Source organism: Anolis sagrei, chromosome 1, assembly GCF_037176765.1.
Source record: "Anolis sagrei isolate rAnoSag1 chromosome 1, rAnoSag1.mat, whole genome shotgun sequence".
Classification (NCBI taxonomy): domain Eukaryota; kingdom Metazoa; phylum Chordata; class Lepidosauria; order Squamata; family Dactyloidae; genus Anolis; species Anolis sagrei.
Window position 1 is genome coordinate 7,980,886 of NC_090021.1, and position 19,605 is coordinate 8,000,490.

Below are 19,605 nucleotides of genomic sequence, written 5' to 3' on the forward strand. Positions count from 1 at the left end.
GGTGCCCAGAGTTTGTTTGCCATAAGGCCAAAATAAGGCCTTCCTCAAATCTGCATACACTCCATCTGGAGCATTCCCTGCATCTGACCACCTTGTTAATCTATCGAAAAAAGAGATCAGATTAGTCTGGCATTACGTGAAAGAGATTTCAAAGTCTTGTGGTTGTTTATTCGTTCAGTCACTTCTGACTCTTGGTGACCTCCTAGACCATCTCACATCAGAGCCCCCTGTTTGCCCTTTGCCACCCCCAGTTCCATCAAAGTCAAGCCAGTCACTTCAAGGATACCATCCATCCACCTTGCCCTTGGTTGGCTTCTCTTTCTTTTTCCTTCCACTTTCCCAACCATCATTGTCATCTCCAAGCTTTCCTGTCTTCTCATGATGTGGCCAAAGGACTACATCTTTGCCGCTAGTATCCTTCCCTCCAATGAGCTGTCGGGCTTTATTTCCTGAAATATGGACTGGTTGGATCTTCTCGCAGAGTCTTAGTGGACCACAAGCTGAACATGATTCAACAGTGTGACGAAGCAGCTAAAACAGCCAATGCAATTCTAGTCTGCATCAATAGTGAGGAGACCACCATCTTCCAAAAGTTCTGCTTTTCCTGAAGAACAAACCTTACCATCATGAAATTCTTCTTGATCTTCGGCTGGCGTTTGCATTCCTCTCACTGGAATCCATTAATTTGGGTGGAACCGTCTGCTGGCACGGAAGACAGGCTTTCCTCCCCTCCTTCAAGTGTTGGATCTGCAGTAAGCAGTATGCTAATCCTTGGCAATGCATGCATTCCCCTCCCTGCAGTTAATATTGAACGGTGTGGAAGAGATGGTGGGAAATGAAAGCAATCAATTACTGACAGAGCTCTCCGTTAAGGAAAGACGGGGAAGGGCCCGGACAGCGGCTCGTTATAAATTATAGCTTAGGAGTTGTTAATATTAAAAACACTCCAAGGGAAATGTGGGGTCATTAGGAAGGCAATTAATAAAAGACCCCCGGCAGACGCATTGTTAGATTCCGCAGGATGGAGGGAAGGAAGATTAGGGAGCGGAGGAGCTTCAAAATGGTCTACCTGTCTACCTGGCTCAGGTGCAGATGGTGGCGCAGTGGGTTAAAGCCTTGTGCCGGTAGGACTGAAGACTGACAGGTCGGAGGTTCGAATCCAGGGAGAGTGTGGATGAGCTCCCTCTGTCAGCTCTAGCTCCCCATGCGGGGACATGATACCTGCCTTGAAAGTGCCGGACTTTAGCACAGTTGCCAGTTGCAGTAAATCTAGCCAACCAAAAGGTTGACAGTTCGAAGCCCAGGTCAGGGTGGGCTCCTGTCCTTTAGCTCAGCTTCTGCCTACCTAGCAGTTTCAAAAAGAGCAACGTGAGTAGATAAATAGGTACCGCTTTAAAGCGGGGAGGTATTTAAGGTACCCATAAAGAGATGCCAGGAGAATGCTGGAGATTTGATTGAGGAGGAAGCTTATGAACAAAGCTCTTCGGCAGGGAAAGTGGAGTGACAACATCCCCTCCTTGTGGCCGGAACCAAGCACAGCCTCCAAGATGCCGAAAATGGGAAAGCCTATATATACCTCTATCTATGTATAGTTGTCTGTGTTGTTAGTGTATAACAGCATTGAATGTTTGCCGTGTATTTATTCAGTGATCCACTCTGAATCCCCTCCGGGGTGAGAAGGGAGGAATATAAATACGGAGTTGTTGTAGGTTTTTTTGGGCTATATGGTCATGGTCTAGAGGCATGCTCTCCTGACGTTTCGCCTGCATCTGTGGCAAGCATCCTCAGAGGCACCGAGTCCTTCAGGAGATGTTAGCGGGGTACAAATAAAGCTAATAATAATAATAATAATAATAATAATAATAATAGTTGTTTATTCGTTCAGTCACTTCTGACTCTTGATGACCTCCTGGACCATCTCACGTCAGAGCGCCCTGTCGGCCATGGCCACCTCGCATGACCTCATGGACCAGCCTATGCCAGAGCTCCACCATGCTTCATGCATTTTGATGTTATTTATTTGTTCAGTAGCTTCTGACTCTTCGCGACTTCATGGACCAGCCCACGCCAGAGTGCCCTGTCAGCCGTCACCACCCCCAGCTCTTTCAAGATCAAGCCAGTCACTTCAAGGATGCCATCCATCCATCTTGCCCTTGGTTGGCTCCTCTTCCTTCTTCAACTGTGGTGCCCAGAATTGGACAAAATATTCCAGGTGTGGTCTATCCAAGGCAAGAGAAGGACAGGTGGAGAGATCTTCAGCCTTCTCTGCAAAAGGGGTTCCTAAGACCAACAGAAATATATGTTTTCTGATGGTCTTTGGTGACCCCTCTGAAACCCCCTCGCGACCCCCCCCCCAGGGGTCCCAATCCCCAGGTTGAGAAACACTGCCGTATTGTTCCCAAGATATCTGAAAACACTTCTTAATGGGATTTGTCTCCAATGCATAAAAGTCTCTCAGTGATGTTGTTGTTGGAGCCCCCAGTGGCGCAGTGGCTTAAACCCCTGTGCCAGCAGGACTGAAGACCGACAGGTCACAGGTTCGAACCCGGGGAGAGGCGGATGAGCTCCCTCTATCAGCTCCAGCTCCTCATGCAGGGACATGAGAGAAGCCTCCCACAAGGATGATAAAACATCAAATCATCTGGACGTCCCCTGGGCAACGTACTTGCAGATGGCCAATTCTCTCACACCAGAAGCGACTTGCAGTTTCTCAAGTTGCTCCTGACACGACCAAAAAAAAAGGGATTTGTCTCCAATGCATAAATGTCTCTCAGTGATGTTGTTATTCTTTTTAATTAAAAAAATGAGCCACCTTGGACCACATCTCTACGTTTTCGGTATTACAAATCTGCAAAAACAAAGGAAGGAAACAGAGAAACAACAAAGCAAAAGACATCTTTAGAAAACAAAAGAAATCTTTACGAACACGACTAGCCCTTCCAAGGGAAGAGGAAAACAGAATAAGGACTTCCCTAGTTGCAATTCCAAAGAAAATGACTAAAAAAATCCATATTTCTGTACTTTGCAAGAGAACAGAGTGGCCTATGACCCATTTGGGAGCAAGACCTTATAGTTATGGTTGGAAGGAGTCACCAAGACAGTTTGCTTTCCTGAGAGCAACATCCTTTTCCGCTCCCCTTCACTGCTGCTATGGATTGCTCCAAATGTGACTTATGCAAGCATAACACATTGTTATACCGACATAAGTCACCAAAAGGATCCTGTACCATTTTTCTTACACTATCAACATTTAAAATATAATGGGACGTCACAGTCCCATCATGTGCAGAACTCCACCAGTTCGTTTTTAATAGCACAGGAGTCTGTTGATTAACTGCACCCTGAAGCGCTGTTTCTTGCAGAAAGATCTTTTTTGGCCGGAGAAAGTCTAGAACTTCTGTAGAAACTTGAGGACCAGGTCCTGGAGCTTCACCCTCAGGGCCTCGTCACTTTCGCACATGATGTGGGTCGAATCCTCCTCAATGCGGATGAGCGTTTCTACATCTTGGAACAACACGATGTGGCCTTTCGGGGTGTCTTCCACCTTGACGTCACTGAACCCATGCTACGGTTGAAAGAGAAAAGTAAAACGAAGTTGGCAATCAGAAGAAAAACACATGATCGAAGATGTACTTGAGTTTGCTCCACTTTGTCAACTGATGTTGTCACTGCCTATTACAGGGAAAACCAGCTGATCCCTAATCCATCCAAAACACAGACATGTGCCTTTCATCTCAAGAACAGAGAAGCATCCCGATCTCTGAAGATCACCTGGGAAGGAATCCCACTGGAGCATTGCAGCGCACCCAAATACCTGGGAGTCACTCTGGACCGTGCTCTGACCTACAAGAAGCACTGCCTGAATATCAAGCTAAAAGGGGGTGCTAGAAAAATATCATACGAAAGCTGACTGGCACAACCTGGGGATCACAACCAGACACAGTGAAGACATCTGCCCTTGCGTTATGCTACTCTGCTGCTGAGTATGCATGCCCAGTGTGGAACACATCTCACCACATTGAAACAGTGGATGTGGCTCTTAATGAGACATGCCGCTTTATCACGGGGTGTCTGCACCCTATACCACTGGAGAAATTACACTGTCTAGCTGGTATCGCACCACCTGACATCCGCCGGGAAGTTGCAGCCAATAGTGAAACGACCAAGGCAGAGACATCTCCAGCTCATCCCCTGTTTGGGTATCAGCCAGCACGCCAATGACTTAAATGAAGAAATAGTTTTCTAAGATCTACGGAGACACTCGCTGGAACACCTCAGCAAGCGAGAGTCCAAAAGTGGCAGGATAAAACCCAGAATCTCAATCAATGGCTGATACCAAATGAGAGACTCCCCCCTGGGCACACAGAAGACTGGGCAACTTGGAAGGCGCTGAACAGACTGCGCTCTGGCACCACAAGATGCTGAGCCAACCTCAAGAAATGGGGCCACAAAGTGGAATCCACGACATGTGAGTGTGGAGAAGAGCAAACTACAGACCACCTGCTGTGATGCAACCTGAGCCCTGCCACATGCACCATGGAGGACCTTCTTGCGGCAACACCAGAAGCACTCCAAGTGGCCAGATACTGGTCAAAGGACATTTAATCAACTACTAAGTTTGCAAACCTTATGTTTCATTTGTTTGTTTGTTTGTTTCTTAAAAAATGCAATATAACTGTGTGGTTTGCTCCTGACACGATAAACAAATAAATAACCTATTCTGTTAATATAGTAATATATGAAAACCTGTGATTATTTGGAATATATGATAAGGGGAGTGGAAGGCAAAAGGGAAGAACAGAGGGAGAAAGAAAAGAAAAGAAATTATCTGTATAGGAAGAAAGAAATGACTGAATATGAAGAAGAGAAAATGTGGGTTTAACATTCCTTTTCTCCAGAGAACAAGAGCAAACGGATACGGATCAAGGGACTGACGGCTCAGATTAAGGATGATCCTCTGCATGTAACGGTTCAGGAACGGCTTGCGGTGTAAAGGGGGAACTTGCTCACCTTTTCCAGGGTTTGCACCAACTGCTCCACGGGAACGGAGCCACTGAGGAGAGGCTTGACGGGTTTCAGCTCCGGGACATCGTCCGTCACTCGCTTCCTCTTTTTGCTCGTTTGAGGCTGGGGAGGTTTGGGAGGAAGCTACAAGATACAACACACCTTGAGGACAACAGGTGGAAGAAAGCTTGCCTTATGGATTGTCAAAGGCTTTCATGGCCGGAATCACTGGGTTGTTGTAGGTTTTTTGGGCTGTATGGCCATGTTCTAGAAGCATTCTCTCCTGACGTTTTGCCTGCATCTGTGGCAAACATCCTCAGGATGCTTGTCACAGATGCAGGCGGGGAGGTCACAAGTGTGCGTCAGAAGGGTCACCAAAATACCATCAGGAAACACAATAATTTTTGTTGGTCATGGGAACTCTGTGTGTCAAGTTTGGCGCAGATCCATTGTGGGCTAAGTTCAGAATGCTCTTTGATTGTAGATGAACTATAAATCCCGGCAACTAAAACTCCCAAATGACAAGGTCTATTTCTCCAAACTCCACCAGTGTTCACATTTGGGCATATTGAGTATTCATGTCAAGTTGGGTCCAGATCCATTATTGTTTGAATCCACAGTGCTCTCTGGATGTAGGTGAACTACAACTCCAAAACTTAAGGTCAATGCTCACCAAACCCTTTCCAGTATTTTCTATTGCTTGTGGGAGTTCTGTGTGCCAAGCATTCTGGTTGGTGGAGTTCAGAATGCTCTGTGATTGTAGGTGAACTATAAATCCCAGCAAGTACAACACCCAAATGTCAAGGTCTATTTTCCCCAAACTCCACCAGTGTTCACATTTGGGCATACTGCGGATTTGTGCCAAGTTTGGTCCAGATCCCTCACTGTTTGAGTCCACAGTGCTTTATGGATGTAGGTAAACTTCAACTCCCAAACTCAATGCCCACTAAACCCTTCCAATATTTTCTGTTGGTCATGGGAGTTCTGTGTGACAAGTTTGGTTCAATTCAATCGTTGGTGGGGTTCAGAAAGCTCTGTGATTGTAGGTGAACTATAAACTCCAGCAACTACAACTCCCAAATGTCAAGGTCTATTTCCCCCGAACTCCACCAGTGTTCACATTTGGGCATATTGCGGATTTGTGCCAAGTTTGGTCCAGATCCATCACTGGTTGAGTCCACAGTGCTTTATGGATGTAGGTGAACTACAACTCCCAAATTCCCAACCCTGCTTCTCCCTTCTGCTTTGAGGCTTTCCTCCCAGCATCCATACTGTACCTGGAGCACATGTTTGTTGTCTTTAGTATGCAAAACAGCCGTAACAGTTGCCAAGGAAATGCCAGGTTTCATCTCAGTGGGCACCAGTGAATCTGCAAGCTAAAGCAAAACAGTCAGTGCAATTTTTAAAATAAGCAAATCCAATGGAAGTGGGGTGATTTTCTCCAAGAAAACACCAATAAAATGCATAAGAAGAGTGTGCAAAGACATGTGCCTACACAAACATATGCCCTCTCCGGGGTTGGATTCGAACTGGGTTGTTATAGGTTTTTCGGGCTATGTGGCCATGGTCTAGAGGCATTCTCTCCTGACGTTTCGCCTGCATCTATGGCAAGCATCCTCAGAGGTTGTGAGGTACCTCTGTCTTGTCTGGATTCAATTTCAATTCCACAGGTATATACACTCCACTTGCCTCACTGCTAACAGAACCTCTGAAGATGCCAGCCACAGATGCAGGAGAAACATCAGGAGAGAATGGGTTGTTGTAAGTTTTTTTCGGGTAATATGGCCATGGTCTAGAGGCATTCTCTCCTGATGTTTCGCCTGCATCTATGGCAAGCATCCTCAGAGGTAGTGAGGTCTGTTGGAACTAGGAAAATGCGTTTATATATCTGTGGAATGACCAGGGTGGGACTTCGACAATACATCAGGAGAGAATCATAGAATCATAGAATCAAAGAGTTGGAAGAGACCTCATGGGCCATCCAGTCCAACCCCCTGCCAAGAAGCAGGTATGTTGCATTCAAATCAACCCTGACAGATGGCCATCCAGCCTCTGTTTAAAAGCTTCCAAAGAAGGAGCCTCCACCACACTCTGGGGCAGAGAGTTCCACTGCTGAACGGCTCTCACAGCCTGGTATCGACGTGAGGCTGACCGGACGGTAATTGTTTGGGTCATCCTTTTTTCCCTTCTTGAAGATTGGGACCACATTGGCCCTCCTCCAATCTGCTGGAACTTCTTCCGTTCTCCAAGAACTCTCAAAGATGATTGCCAATGGTTCCGAAATGACTTCCGCTAGTTCCTTCAATACTCTTGGGTGTAGTTGATCTGGCCCTGGGGGCTTGAACTCATTTAGAGCGGCCAGGTATTCCTGGACGACTTGTTTCCCAATTTGGGGTTGGATGTCCTCTAATCCCTCATCCACTTCATCTTGCTGAGGTTGAAGATGACCTTCTTTTTGTGAGAAGACCGAGGCAAAGAAGGCATTAAGTAGTTCTGCCTTTTCCCTACCCCCTGTCAGCATTGCCCCATCTTCTCCTCGATAGCCTCCTTGTTTTTTCTTTTTCTACTGACATAAGAAAAGAAGCCCTTTTTTATTGTTTTTAATGTCCCTGGCAAGCCTGAGCTCGTTTTGTGCTTTAGCCTTGTGGACCTTTTCCCTACAGGTGTTGGCTATTTGTTTGAATTCTTCTTTGGTGATTTCTTCCTTTTTCTACTTCTTGTACATGTCTCTTTTGTGTCTTAGCACAGTTAGAAGTTCTTTGGACATCCATTCTGGCTTCTTTGCACTTGTCCTATTTTTTCTCTTTGTTGGCACGGTTTGCAATTGCGCCTTGAGTATTTCACTCTTGAGAAATTCCCATCTATCCGTAACTCTCTTATCTTTTAGTATCTGTGTCCACGGAATGCTGCTCAGCGTTTCCTTCATTTTTTGGAAATTGGCTCTTCTAAAGTCCAAAATACGGGTTTGACTTATCTTAGTTTCGGCCTTCCTTTGTACCTCAAATTGCAGGAGCACATGGTCACTTGCCCCTAAGGATCCTACCACTTCGACCGCATTGATTAGGTCCTCTGCATTTGTTAGGATGTGATCAAGAGTAGCCAACCCCCTTGTTGCCTCTTCTACCTTCTGGACCATGAAATTGTCTGCAAGGCAAGAATGTTGTTGGAACATGACCATAAAGGCCTCAAAACGCACAGCAACCCAATGAAATATATTAAAGCGGGTGGCCCTTGGGGAGTCTTTTCCATCTCTATCACTTTAATACCTTTTCCTCAAGAACACCAAAGTTCCTTGCTGAAACAGCCTCAAAATGTCTGGATTTTCATCCCATCAGCACATTGTCCCTTCACGCTTCTGCAGTTTAGCCTGAAGCCTCTTTGGTCTAGAGGACTCCGTTGGAAGCAGGGGCAAGGCGACATTGTGCATTGCAAAAACATATCTGCATCCAAACGGGATGCAGCACATAAAATCAAAACCCGCTTCCTGGCACCGTCATAAAAAGAATGAGAAGATGTGGAGCAGCGGCTGCGATGATGACGGCCTTCAATAAAAAATGAGGTGTGCCTCAGGGCCTTGAAGACACTTAAACCCCAATAAATAAATCTATTAGCCGCCAGGAAGGCTCTTCCCCGAAGCAAGAGGGGTAAGAGACATTTGGCTTCCTGTTATATTTTATTTATAGGGCTGGGTTTTCCTTTTGGAGGGGAGCGGAGGGCAGGAGGAGGAGGAGGAGGACAGAAGATTGATTGGAGTCGTGTAATGCATTGCGTTTGGGGGTCTCCTCTGCCCTCCCACTCCGTGCAGCCGTCCAAGACTTGAGATGAAATCCCACATGGGCAGAGCAACGCAGCAGCGCAAGGGGAAGCCTGGGCCATAAATCTTATGCTGCCCAAAGTTTGCACATTAAATATCAGGTTGGAGTTTCCAACACCTCTCAAAAAAGCTGCCTGTGATATTTTAAGTCAGGATGGGCCAATCCTATCTCATGCAGCTAAAAAGGCCAATGGGATGTTGACCTGCATCAATAGGAGTCTAGTGTCTAGATCCAAGGAAGTCATGCTCCCCATGCTCTATTCTGCCTTGGTTAGACCACACCTGGAATCACACTCTGTCCAATTCTGGGCACCACAATTGAAGAGAGATGTTGACAAGCTGGAATGTGTCCAGAGGAGGGCGACTAAAATGATCAAGAGTCTGGAGAACAAGCCCTATGAGGAGCGGCTTAAAGAGTTGGGCATGTTTAGCCTTCAGAAGAGATGCTCTCTGGATTCAGGTGAACTACAACTCCAAAACTCAAGGTCAGTGCTCACCAAACCCTTCCAGTATTTTTCGTTGGTTGTGGGAGTTCTGTGTGCCAAGTTTGGTCCAATTCCATCATTGGTGGAATTCAAAATGCTCTTTAATTGTAGGTGAACTATAAATCCCAGCAACTACAACTCCCAAACGACATAATCCATTTTCCCTCCAACCCCACCAGTATTCAAATTTGGGCATATTGGGTAACGTAAGGTAAAAGTTTTCCCCTGACATAAAGTCCAGTTGTGTCCAACTCTGGGAGTTGGTGCTCAATTTCTAGGCCAAAGAGCCGGTGTTGTCCATAGACACCTCCAAGGTCATGTGGCTGACATGACGGCATGGAGCACAGTTGTTGGGTATTTGTGCCAAATTTGGTCCAGTGAATGAAAATACATCCTGCATTTCAGGTTTTTACATTACGATTCATAACAGTAACACAATTACAATTAGGAAGTAGCAATAATAATAATTTTATGGTTGGGGGTCACCACAACGTGAGGCACTGTATTAAGGGATTGCGGCATTAGGAAGGTTGAGATCCACTGTTCTAAGGATTATTATTTCTGCGTTTGATTTATTAAAATATTCCCATCCAAACCTAACGAAGGTGGAGGCGTTACTTTTCATTCAACCCTCGTAGATGCATCGTAAGTCAAGGAAACCATGACCCAGGATGTGAACAGAGGTGTTAATCACAGGGTCTCTTGGACATCTCTCACTCATGGAGTCGCTGACTGGATGGCAAGTAACTACAATATTGTTTGATGATCCATTTTGTTGCAAGACAGTAAACTGAACCACTCTTTTGTACCTGAAATATGTCACGTATCAGAGGTTACTGGATCTTCTCGGCAGAACTTCTCACCCTATCTCCATATAACCTCAAGCCTCCCTGTTGTGCCACTTCTACAAAGTTCTGGAGAGACTTATTTTGCATAGAATTATGGAAAATATAGACCCCTGTCTGATCCCACAGCAAGCTGGCTTTAGGAAAGGCAACAGCTGCACATCGCAAGTGCTGAACCTGACTCAACACATAGAAGATGGCTTTGAAAGGCAGCAGATCACAGGAGCTGTCTTCATAGACTTGTCAGCAGCCTATGATACTGTAAACCACCGCCTCCTCCTGAGAAAAATGTATAATATCACAAAGGACGACCACCTCACCCGCCTCATAGGAAACCTGCTACAAAACAGGAGCTTTTTTGTTGAGTTCCAGAGCCAGAGAAGCAGATGGCGGAAACAGAAGAACGGCCTGCCTCAGGGGAGCGTGCTTGCTCCATCCATGTTCAACATCTACACAAATGACCAGCCACTGCCAGAACGGACAGAGAGCTTCATCTATGCTGATGATCGTGCCATTACTGCTCAAGCAGGGACTTTGAGATGGTAGAACAGAAGCTCTCCGAAGCTCTAGGTGCCCTTACTGCCTATTACAGAGAAAAACCAGCTGATCCCTAACCCATCTAAAACACAGACATGTGCCTTTCACCTTAAGAACAGACAAGCATCCCGAGCTCTGAAGATCACCTGGGAAGGAATCCCACTGGAGCATTGCAACACACCCAAATACCTGGGAGTCACTTTGGACTGTGCTCTGACATACAAGAAGCACTGCCTGAACATCAAGCAAAAAGTGGGTGCTAGAAACAATATCATACGAAAGCTGACTGGCACAACCTGGGGATCACTACCAGACACAGTGAAGGCATCTGCCCTTGCGCTATGCTACTCTGCTGCTGAGTACGCATGCCCAGTGTGGAACACATCTCACCACACTAAAACAGTAGATGTGGCTCTTAATGAGACATGCCGCATTCTCACAGGGTGTCTGCACCCTACACCACTGGAGAAATTACACTGTCTAGCCGGTATTGCACCATCTGACATCCACCGGAAAGTAGCAGCCAATAGTGAAAGGACCAAGGCAGAGACATCTCCAGCTCATGCCCTGTTTGGGTATCAGCCAGCATGTCAACGACTTAAATCAAGAAATAGTTTTCTAAGATCTACAGAGACACTCGCTGGAACACCTCAGCAAGCGAGAGTCCAAAAGTGGCAGGCTCAAACCAGAACCTCAATCAATGGCTGATACCAAATGAGAGACTCCCCCCTGGGCACACAGAGGACTGGGCAACTTGGAAGGTGCTGAACAGACTGCGCTCTGGCACCACGAGATGCAGAGCCAACCTCAAGAAATGAGGCCACAAAGTGAAATCCATGACATGAGAGTGTGGAGAAGAGCAAACCACTGACCACCTGCTGCAATGCACCCTGAGCCCTGCATCATGCACGATGGAGGACCTTCTCACAGCAACACCAGAGGCACTCCAAGTGGCCAGATACTGGTCAAAGGACATTTAATCAACTACCAAGCTTGCAAACTTTGTGTTTTGTCTGTTTGCTTTGTTCTGTTAGAAATGTAATATTATTGACAGGTTGCCCTGACACGACAAATAAATAAGAGGTTACTGGATCTTCTTGGCAGAACTTCTCACCCTATCTCCATATAACCAAAAGTCTGAGAGCTGTAACCATTCCTGTGTTCCCATTTCTACTATTTCTTTGTCTTAACTTTATGTGTACCGACATCACGGTTGGAATGTATGCATCTTGCCAGATGTTCTTCAGTTGCAACTCCCAGCAGCCCCAGCCTGCAAAGCCAACAGGGAGGAAAGCAAGGAGTGCTACTTCAACAACACCTGATGCCCATCTAGGATTCCCACACTGGCCTACTTAAAGCTGAAAACAACCACAAGGAGAGTCTTAAAATGCTAAATACGGATGTTTTGGCTCCTTCGAAACATCTCAAAGTCGAGGGATGCTGCGAGGGAGAGTTTTCCTCCAGCTCCAAAAATCTTCTCTTCAAATCCAAGGAGGAAAGATTCAGACAATGGATGAGCAAAACAATTCCCCTGAATGTACTGTTGAAAGCTTTCATGGCTGGAATCTCTGCACTGTTGTAGGTTTTTTGGGCTGTATTGCCATGTTTCTAGAAGCATTCTCTCCTGACGTTTCGCCTGCATCTGTGGCAAGCATCCTCAAAGGTTGTGAGGTTTGTGGAATATTGTGTCCAATTCTGGGCACCACAATTCAAGAGAGATATATTGACAAGCTGGAATGTGTCCAGAGGAGGGCGACTAAAATGATCAAGGGTCTGGAGAACAAGCCCTATGAGGAGCGGCTTAAGGAGCTGGGCATGTTTAGCCTGAAGAAGATCTTGGAGATCTTGGAGTCCTCGTGGACAACAAGTTAAACATGAGCCTACAATGTGATGTGGCGGCAAAAAAAAGCCAATGGGATTTTGGCCTGCATCAATAGGAGCATAGTGTCTAGATCTAAGGAAGTCATGCTCCCCATGCTCTATTCCGCTTTGGTTAGACCACACCTGGAATATTGTGTCCAATTCTGGGCACCACAATTCAAGAGAGATATTGACAAGCTGGAATGTGTCCAGAGGAGGGCGACTAAAATGATCAAGGGTCTGAAGAACAAGCCCTATGAGGAGCGGCTTAAGGAGCTGGGCATGTTTAGCCTGAAGAAGAGAAGGCTGAGAGGAGATATGATAGCCACGTATAAATATGTGAGAGGAAGTCATAGAGAGGAGGGAGCAAGTTTGTTTTCTGCTTCCCTGGAGACTAGGACGTGGAACAATGGTTTCAAACTACAAGAAAGGAGATTCCATCTGATCATGAGGAAGAACTTCCTGACTGTGAGAGCCATTCAGCAGTGGAACTCTCTGCCCCGGATGTGGTGGAGGCTCCTTCTTTGGAAGCTTTTAAACAGAGGCTGGATGGCCATCTGTCAGGGTGATTTGAATGCAATATTCCTGCTTCTTGGCAGAATGGAGTTGAACTGGATGGCCCATGAGGTCTCTTCCAACTCTAGGATTCTTTGATTCCATGAAATCAGGAAAATTGGGGTTATAGATCTGTAGAAGAATGTCCAGGGTGGGAGAAAGAACTCTTGTCTGTTGGAGCTAGGTGTGAATGTTTCAATTGGCCACCTTGATTATTTTATTTATTTATTTAGACATTTCTAACCCACTCTTCTCAACCCCGAGGGGGGACTCAGGGCGGCTAACACAGGTAACAATTCAATGCCAACAGTACCAAAACAACAATACAAAACAGCAATATAAAATCCATTACATAACAATTAAACAGTGATATCAATTAAAATTACATAACTACATAGAACAGATCACATAATCACAGGTCATAAAGCCATTTCCAATTTTCAAACAATCCTATTGTCCAAGTTCAGTGCCGAAAGTACTGTTGTGCCCACTAGCCAAAGGCCTGGCTCCAAAACCACGTCTTTAGTTTTTTCCTAAATGTAATGGGGAGCGAATTCCATAAGCGGGGGGTCACCACCAAGAAGGTCCTGGCCCTCATCCCCACCAGACGCAGTGTGGTGGAGGCTCCTTCTTTGGAAGCTTTTAAACAGAGGCTGGATGGCCATCTGTCAGGGGTGATTTGAATGCAATATTCCTGCTTCTTGGCAGGGGGTTGGACTGGATGGCCCATGAGGTCTCTTCCAACTCTTTGATTCTATGATTCTATGAGATGCTGGTGGGACCGAGAGCAGGGCCTCCCCAGTAGATCTTAAATTACGAAGTGGAACGTACAACAACCCAATTCTCCTGAACTCTAGGGCTGTGATTCTCTGACTTCTATGGGAGACAAGCACATTATTTCTTCCTAAACCAGCAAGGATTAGTACCATATTTGCATGATGGGACTTTTATTTTTTTGGTGTCAGGAGCAATTTGAAAAACTGCAAGTCACTTCTGGTGTAAGAAAATTGGGCGTCTGCAAGGACATTGCCCAGGGGATGCTTGGATGTTTTCATGCTTTACCATCCTGTGGGAGGCTTCTCTCATGTCCCTGCATGGGAAGCTAGAGCTGACAGAGGAAGCTCAACCCACTCTCTCTGGATTCGAACCATCCTGCCGGCACAAGAGTTTAACCCATTGTGCCTCCAGGGGCTCCCGGTAATCGGCCATGACCATTTTGGGTTGTTGTAGGCTTTTTCGGGCTACATGGCTATGTTCTAGTGGCATTCTCTCCTGACATTTCGCCTGCATCTATGGCAAGCATCCTCAGAGGTTGTGAGGTCCTTGCCATAGATGCAGGCAAAACGTCAGGAGAGAATGCCACTAGAACATGGCCATATAGCCCAAAAAAACCTTCAACAACCCAGTGATTCCAGTCATGAAAGCCTTCGACAATACATGACTGTTTTGTTTCTTCTTTGGTAACATGTTCAGGTCCAACTTGCGCACTGGGACTGGTCCATGAGCTACCATTTTGGGTAGCACTGCTTTTTTTGAAAAATGTGACTTTCCCTTCTCAGTAATCATGCATCATAATCTAATGTTAATTAAGAAGAGCGCAATCACAAATTCCAAGGTCATGGTTTGGCCTTTTCTGCAAAGCCACGTTGAAATTTTTGAATTTTGCACAAGGCAGTAGCCAAATACAGTTTCTAGGAGAATAGTATGTGTATTTGCAGTCTAAAATAAAGTGCAAAAAAAAAAAAAGTAGCCCTGTGTGTGTTGTGTGGCAGTTTGTATTAAAAAGCCTTTCATCAGAGACATCATTAAAACTATTTTGCTGCTACAGGGACAGTAATGAGTCTCAAGCGTTCCTTAAAACGTTTAAGGAATAAAGCCGAGGACCGCCTTTGCCTATTTGTGCCGTTTTGATAAACCCATAGAAGTTAATTTCCCAAGGATGCTGTGAACAGAGAGATGGTGTGTGCGCCAGGCAATAGGGATGGCTGGTCTGGTACTGAGAGCCCGATTAAAAATGCATGACGAGCCACAGCCAAATTGCACATTGCATCCAAGTTCCAGAATGGGCTCCAAGCCCTACGTCGCATCCATCTCGCTCTTCTCCTCCTTGCCTCAAAGGCTTCCAAATGCTCCTGAAGTTGCATGTGCTCCATTAGACCCAGTTGTATGTCGCTCCATCTAGCCTGCAGGAGCCTTGCCAGGTCAGAATTATCCCAACCCTGAGATTTAGGGGTCAAAACCTGAAATCTAAGCAGATGACACAGGGACTGGACCCTGGTGATGTTATTAAGCGCAATGCTTTAAGCATCATCCACAGCTGCACAGGGTGTTATTCAAACAAAATGGACAAATTTAATAAATGAGGAAAATGCTGTCACTGGAGTTCTCTTTTTTCGATAGAGTTACAAGCTGGGTAGATGCGGGGAATGCCATGGATGTAGCATACCTGGATTTCAGTAAGGCCTTCGACAAGGTCCCCCATGACCTTCTGGCAAGGAAACTAGTCCAATGTGGGCTAGGCAAAACTACGGTGAGGTGGATCTGTAATTGGTTAAATGGACGAACCCAGAGGGTGCTCACCAATGCTTCCTCTTCTTCATCCTGGAAAGAAGTGACAAGTGGAGTGCCGCAAGGTTCCGTCCTGGGCCCGGTCCTGTTCAACATCTTTATTAATGACTTAGATGAAGGGTTAGAAGGCAGGATCATCAAGTTTGCAGACGACACCAAATTGGGAGGGATAGCCAATAGTCCAGAGGACAGGAGCAGAATTCAAAACGATCTTGACAGATTAGAGAGATGGGCCAAAACTAACAAAATGAAGTTCAACATTGACAAATGCAAGATACTCCACTTTGGCAGGAAAAACGAAATGCAAAGATACAGAATGGGGGACAATGCCTGGCTCGAGAACAGGACATGTGAAAAAGATCTTGGAGTCCTCATGGGGAGGAAGGTGAACATGAGTCAACAATGTGATGTAGCAGCAAAAAAAAGCCAATGGGATTTTGGCCTGCATCAAGAGGAGCATAGTGTCTAGGTCCAGGGAAGTCATGCTACCGCTCTATTCTCCTCTGGTTAGACCACACCTGGAATATTGTGTCCAATTCTGGGCACCACAATTGAAGAGAGATATTGACAAGCTGGAATGTGTCCAGAGGAGGGTGACTAAAATGATCAAGGGTCTGGAGAACAAGCCCTATGAGGAGCGGCTTAAGGAGCTGGGCATGTTTAGGCTGAAGAAGAGAAGGCTGAGAGGAGATATGATAGCCATGTATAAATATGTGAGAGGAAGCCACAGGGAGGAGGGAGCAAGCTTGTTTTCTGCTTCCCTGGAGACTAGGACGCGGAACAATGGCTTCAAACTACTAGAGAGGAGATTCCATTTGAACATGAGAAAGAACTTCCTGACTGTGAGAGCCGTTCAGCAGTGGAACTCTCTGCCCCGGAGTGTGGTGGAGGCTCCTTCTTTGGAAACTTTTAAACAGAGGCTGGATGGCCATCTGTCAGGGGTGATTTGAATGCAATATTCCTGCTTCTAGGCAGAATGGGGTTGGACTGGATGGCCCATGAGGTCTCTTCCAACTCTTTGATTCTATGATTCTATGATTTATTTATTTCAAATATTTGTACCCCACTCTTCTCTACCCCCAAAGGTGGTCAAATGCTAATCAAGGTGGTCACTTGAAACATTCACACCTAGCTCCAGCAGACAAGAGTCCTTTGTCCCACCCTGGTCATTCCACAGATATATAAACCCTGTTTCCTAGTTCCAACAGACCTCACAACCTCTGAGGATGCTTGCCATAGATGCAGGCGAAACGTCAGGAGAAAATGCCTCTAGAACATGGCCATATACCCCCCAAAAACCTACAACAACCCAGTGATTCCGGCCATGAAAGCCTTTGAATATACACGGTAGCATTGTTTCTTGGATCTGGGATCATCAGAATCTGTCAAGCAACAGAAATCTTTCCAAGGGGAAATTAAGCATGTGAATCAAGCCAACCTATAAGGCAAGGCATACAAATACTAGTAGAATCTCTGTTTATAAAGCTGTGAGAAACACTGGTGCTTAAAGGCAGAAATACCTCTGCAGAGCAAGACTTCTCACCTGAACAGGCTTGTTAAATGGCAAAGGTTGCAGAGGAATTCCAATTGAGCAATCCTTTCTTCCCCTAATTACAAAACGAAACCCTCCTGGACTCCAGCAACGGTTCTGGCAAATGGGTTCTTTGCATGGCAAATAGCACTCTGTTCCTTCGGGACGCAACTTGATTTTACAAAGGGCTCCATGCTGTGTTTTTTTTACCACCCCTATTTAATGACACGCCTTTGAGTTTCAATGCTTTGTTGAGACAAAAAAAAATTGTTCCAATTAACAAACTGCGTTCTAAAATGTTGTGAAGTTTATTTGCAGTAAAGTTTATGAAGCTGTGGATGAAGGGGCTGAGTTTAATTCCCCTTACTGGAACTACTCCGACGATGCAAAGCTGACAGGCATGCGCTCACTCTTAAGCCGCTCTGTTGGGATGTGCAAAGCAGAAAAATAGGACCCTCCTCAGGTTTTAAAGTGTTCACTTGCTGGGAGACGGTTCTATGGCAGGCCAGTTACACAAACCGGTTGTCTTAACATTGTTTTGAGTCTGAGCAGATGCATTATTACGTATAGAGACTGCCTTAAAATTATTACAGACTGAGCACTTGTGCAAGGAGCCCCCGTGATGCAGTGCAAATTACAGACTACCTATTACAAGGCAGAATGAACCCTTCCACATGCACAATGGGGACCGCCATACATCATGTTATCACGTCTCCACTCAGCCTTCTCTTCTTCAGGCTAAACATGCCCAGCTCCTTAAGCCACTCCTCATAGGGCTTGTTCTCCACACCCTTGATCATTTTAGCCGCCCTCCTCTGGACACATTCCAGCTTGTCAATATATCTCTTCAATTGTGGTGCCCAGAATTGGACACAATATTCCAGGTGTGGTCTAATTAAAGCAGAATAGAGGGGTAGCATGACTTCCCTAGATCTAGACACTATGCTCCTATTGATGCAGGCCAAAATCCCATTGGCTTTTTTTGCCACCACATCACATCATTGGCTCATGTTTAACTTGTTGTCCACGAGGACTCCAAGATCTTTTTCACATGTACTGCTCTCAAGCCAGGCATTGTCCCCCATTCTTTATCTTTGCATTTCATTTTTCCTGCCAAAGTGGAATATCTTGCATTTGTCACTGTTGAACTTCATTTTGTTAATTTTGGCCCATCTCTCTAATCTGTCAAGATCGTTTTGAATCCTGCTCCTGTCCTCTGGAGTATTGGCTATTCCTCCCAATTTGGTGTCGCCTGCAAACTTGATGATCCTGCCTTCTAACCCTTGGTCTAAGTTATTAATAAAGATGTTGAACAGGACCGGGCCCAGGACGGAACCCTCCTTATGGCACTCCACTCGTCACTTCTTTCCAGGATGAAGAGGAAGCCTTGGGGAGAATTACCCTCTGGGTTCGTCCATTTAACCAATTCCAGATCCACCTCACCGTAGTTTTGCCTAGCCCACATTGGACTAGTTTCCTTGCCAGAAGGTCATGGGGGACCTTGTCGAAGGCCTTACTGAAATCCAGGTACACTCCATCCACGGCATTCCCCGCACCTACCCAGCTTGTAACTCTATCGAAAAAAGAGATCAGATTAGTCTGGCATGACTTGTTTTTGATAAATCCATGTTGACTATTAGCAATGACCGCATTTGTTTCTAAGTGTTTGCAGACCGCTTCCTTAACAATCTTTTCCAGAATCTTGCCCGGTATCGAGGTGAGGCTGACCGGACGGTAGTTGTTTGGGTCATCCTTTTTTCCCTTCTTGAAGATTGGGACCACATTGGCCCTCCTCCAATCTGCTGGAACTTCTCCCGTTCTCCAAGAACTCTCAAAGATGGTTGCCAATGGTTCCGAAATGACTTCCGCTAGTTCCTTCAATACTCTGGGGTGTAGTTGATCTGGCCCTGGGGACTTGAACTCATTAAGAGCGGCCAGGTATTCCTGGACGACTTCTTTCCCAATTTGGGGTTGGATGTCCTCTAATCCCTCACCCACTCCATCTTGCTGAGAAGACCGAGGCAAAGAAGGCATTAAGTAATTCTGCCTTTTCCCTATCCCCTGTCAGCATTGCCCCATCTTCTCTTCGAAGAGGCCCTATCGCCTCCTTGTTTTTCCTTTTTCTACTGACATAAGAAAAGAATCTCTTTTTATTGTTTTAATGTCCCTGGCAAGCCTGAGCTCGTTTTGTGCTTTAGCCTTTTGAACCTTTTCCCTATAGGTGTTGGCTATTTGTTTGAATTCTTCTTTGGTGATTTTTCCCTTTTTCCACTTCTTGTGCATGTCTCTTTTGTGTCTCAGCACAGTTAGAAGTTCTTTGGACATCCATTCTGGCTTCTTTGCACTTGTCCTATTTTTTTCTTTTTGTTGGCACGGTTTGCAACTGCGCCTTGAGTATTTCACTCT

At 45.8% G+C, this 19,605-nt stretch overlaps 1 protein-coding gene across 1 annotated transcript in view; it reads right to left on the reverse strand.

Annotated features, from left to right (window-relative positions):
* Positions 1–2,777: 2,777 nt before the first annotated feature.
* INTS9 (integrator complex subunit 9) overlaps positions 2,778–19,605 on the reverse strand; it is a 112,587-nt gene continuing 95,759 nt past the window's right edge. Inside the window, exons 15-17 of the mRNA XM_060754690.2 lie at positions 6,282–6,380; positions 5,011–5,148; positions 2,778–3,565 (exon numbers count right to left, since the gene is read on the reverse strand). Coding sequence (XP_060610673.1) covers positions 3,389–3,565; positions 5,011–5,148; positions 6,282–6,380 — 414 coding nt within the window. The 3' untranslated portion in view covers positions 2,778–3,388. The remainder of the gene's footprint in view (positions 3,566–5,010; positions 5,149–6,281; positions 6,381–19,605) is intronic.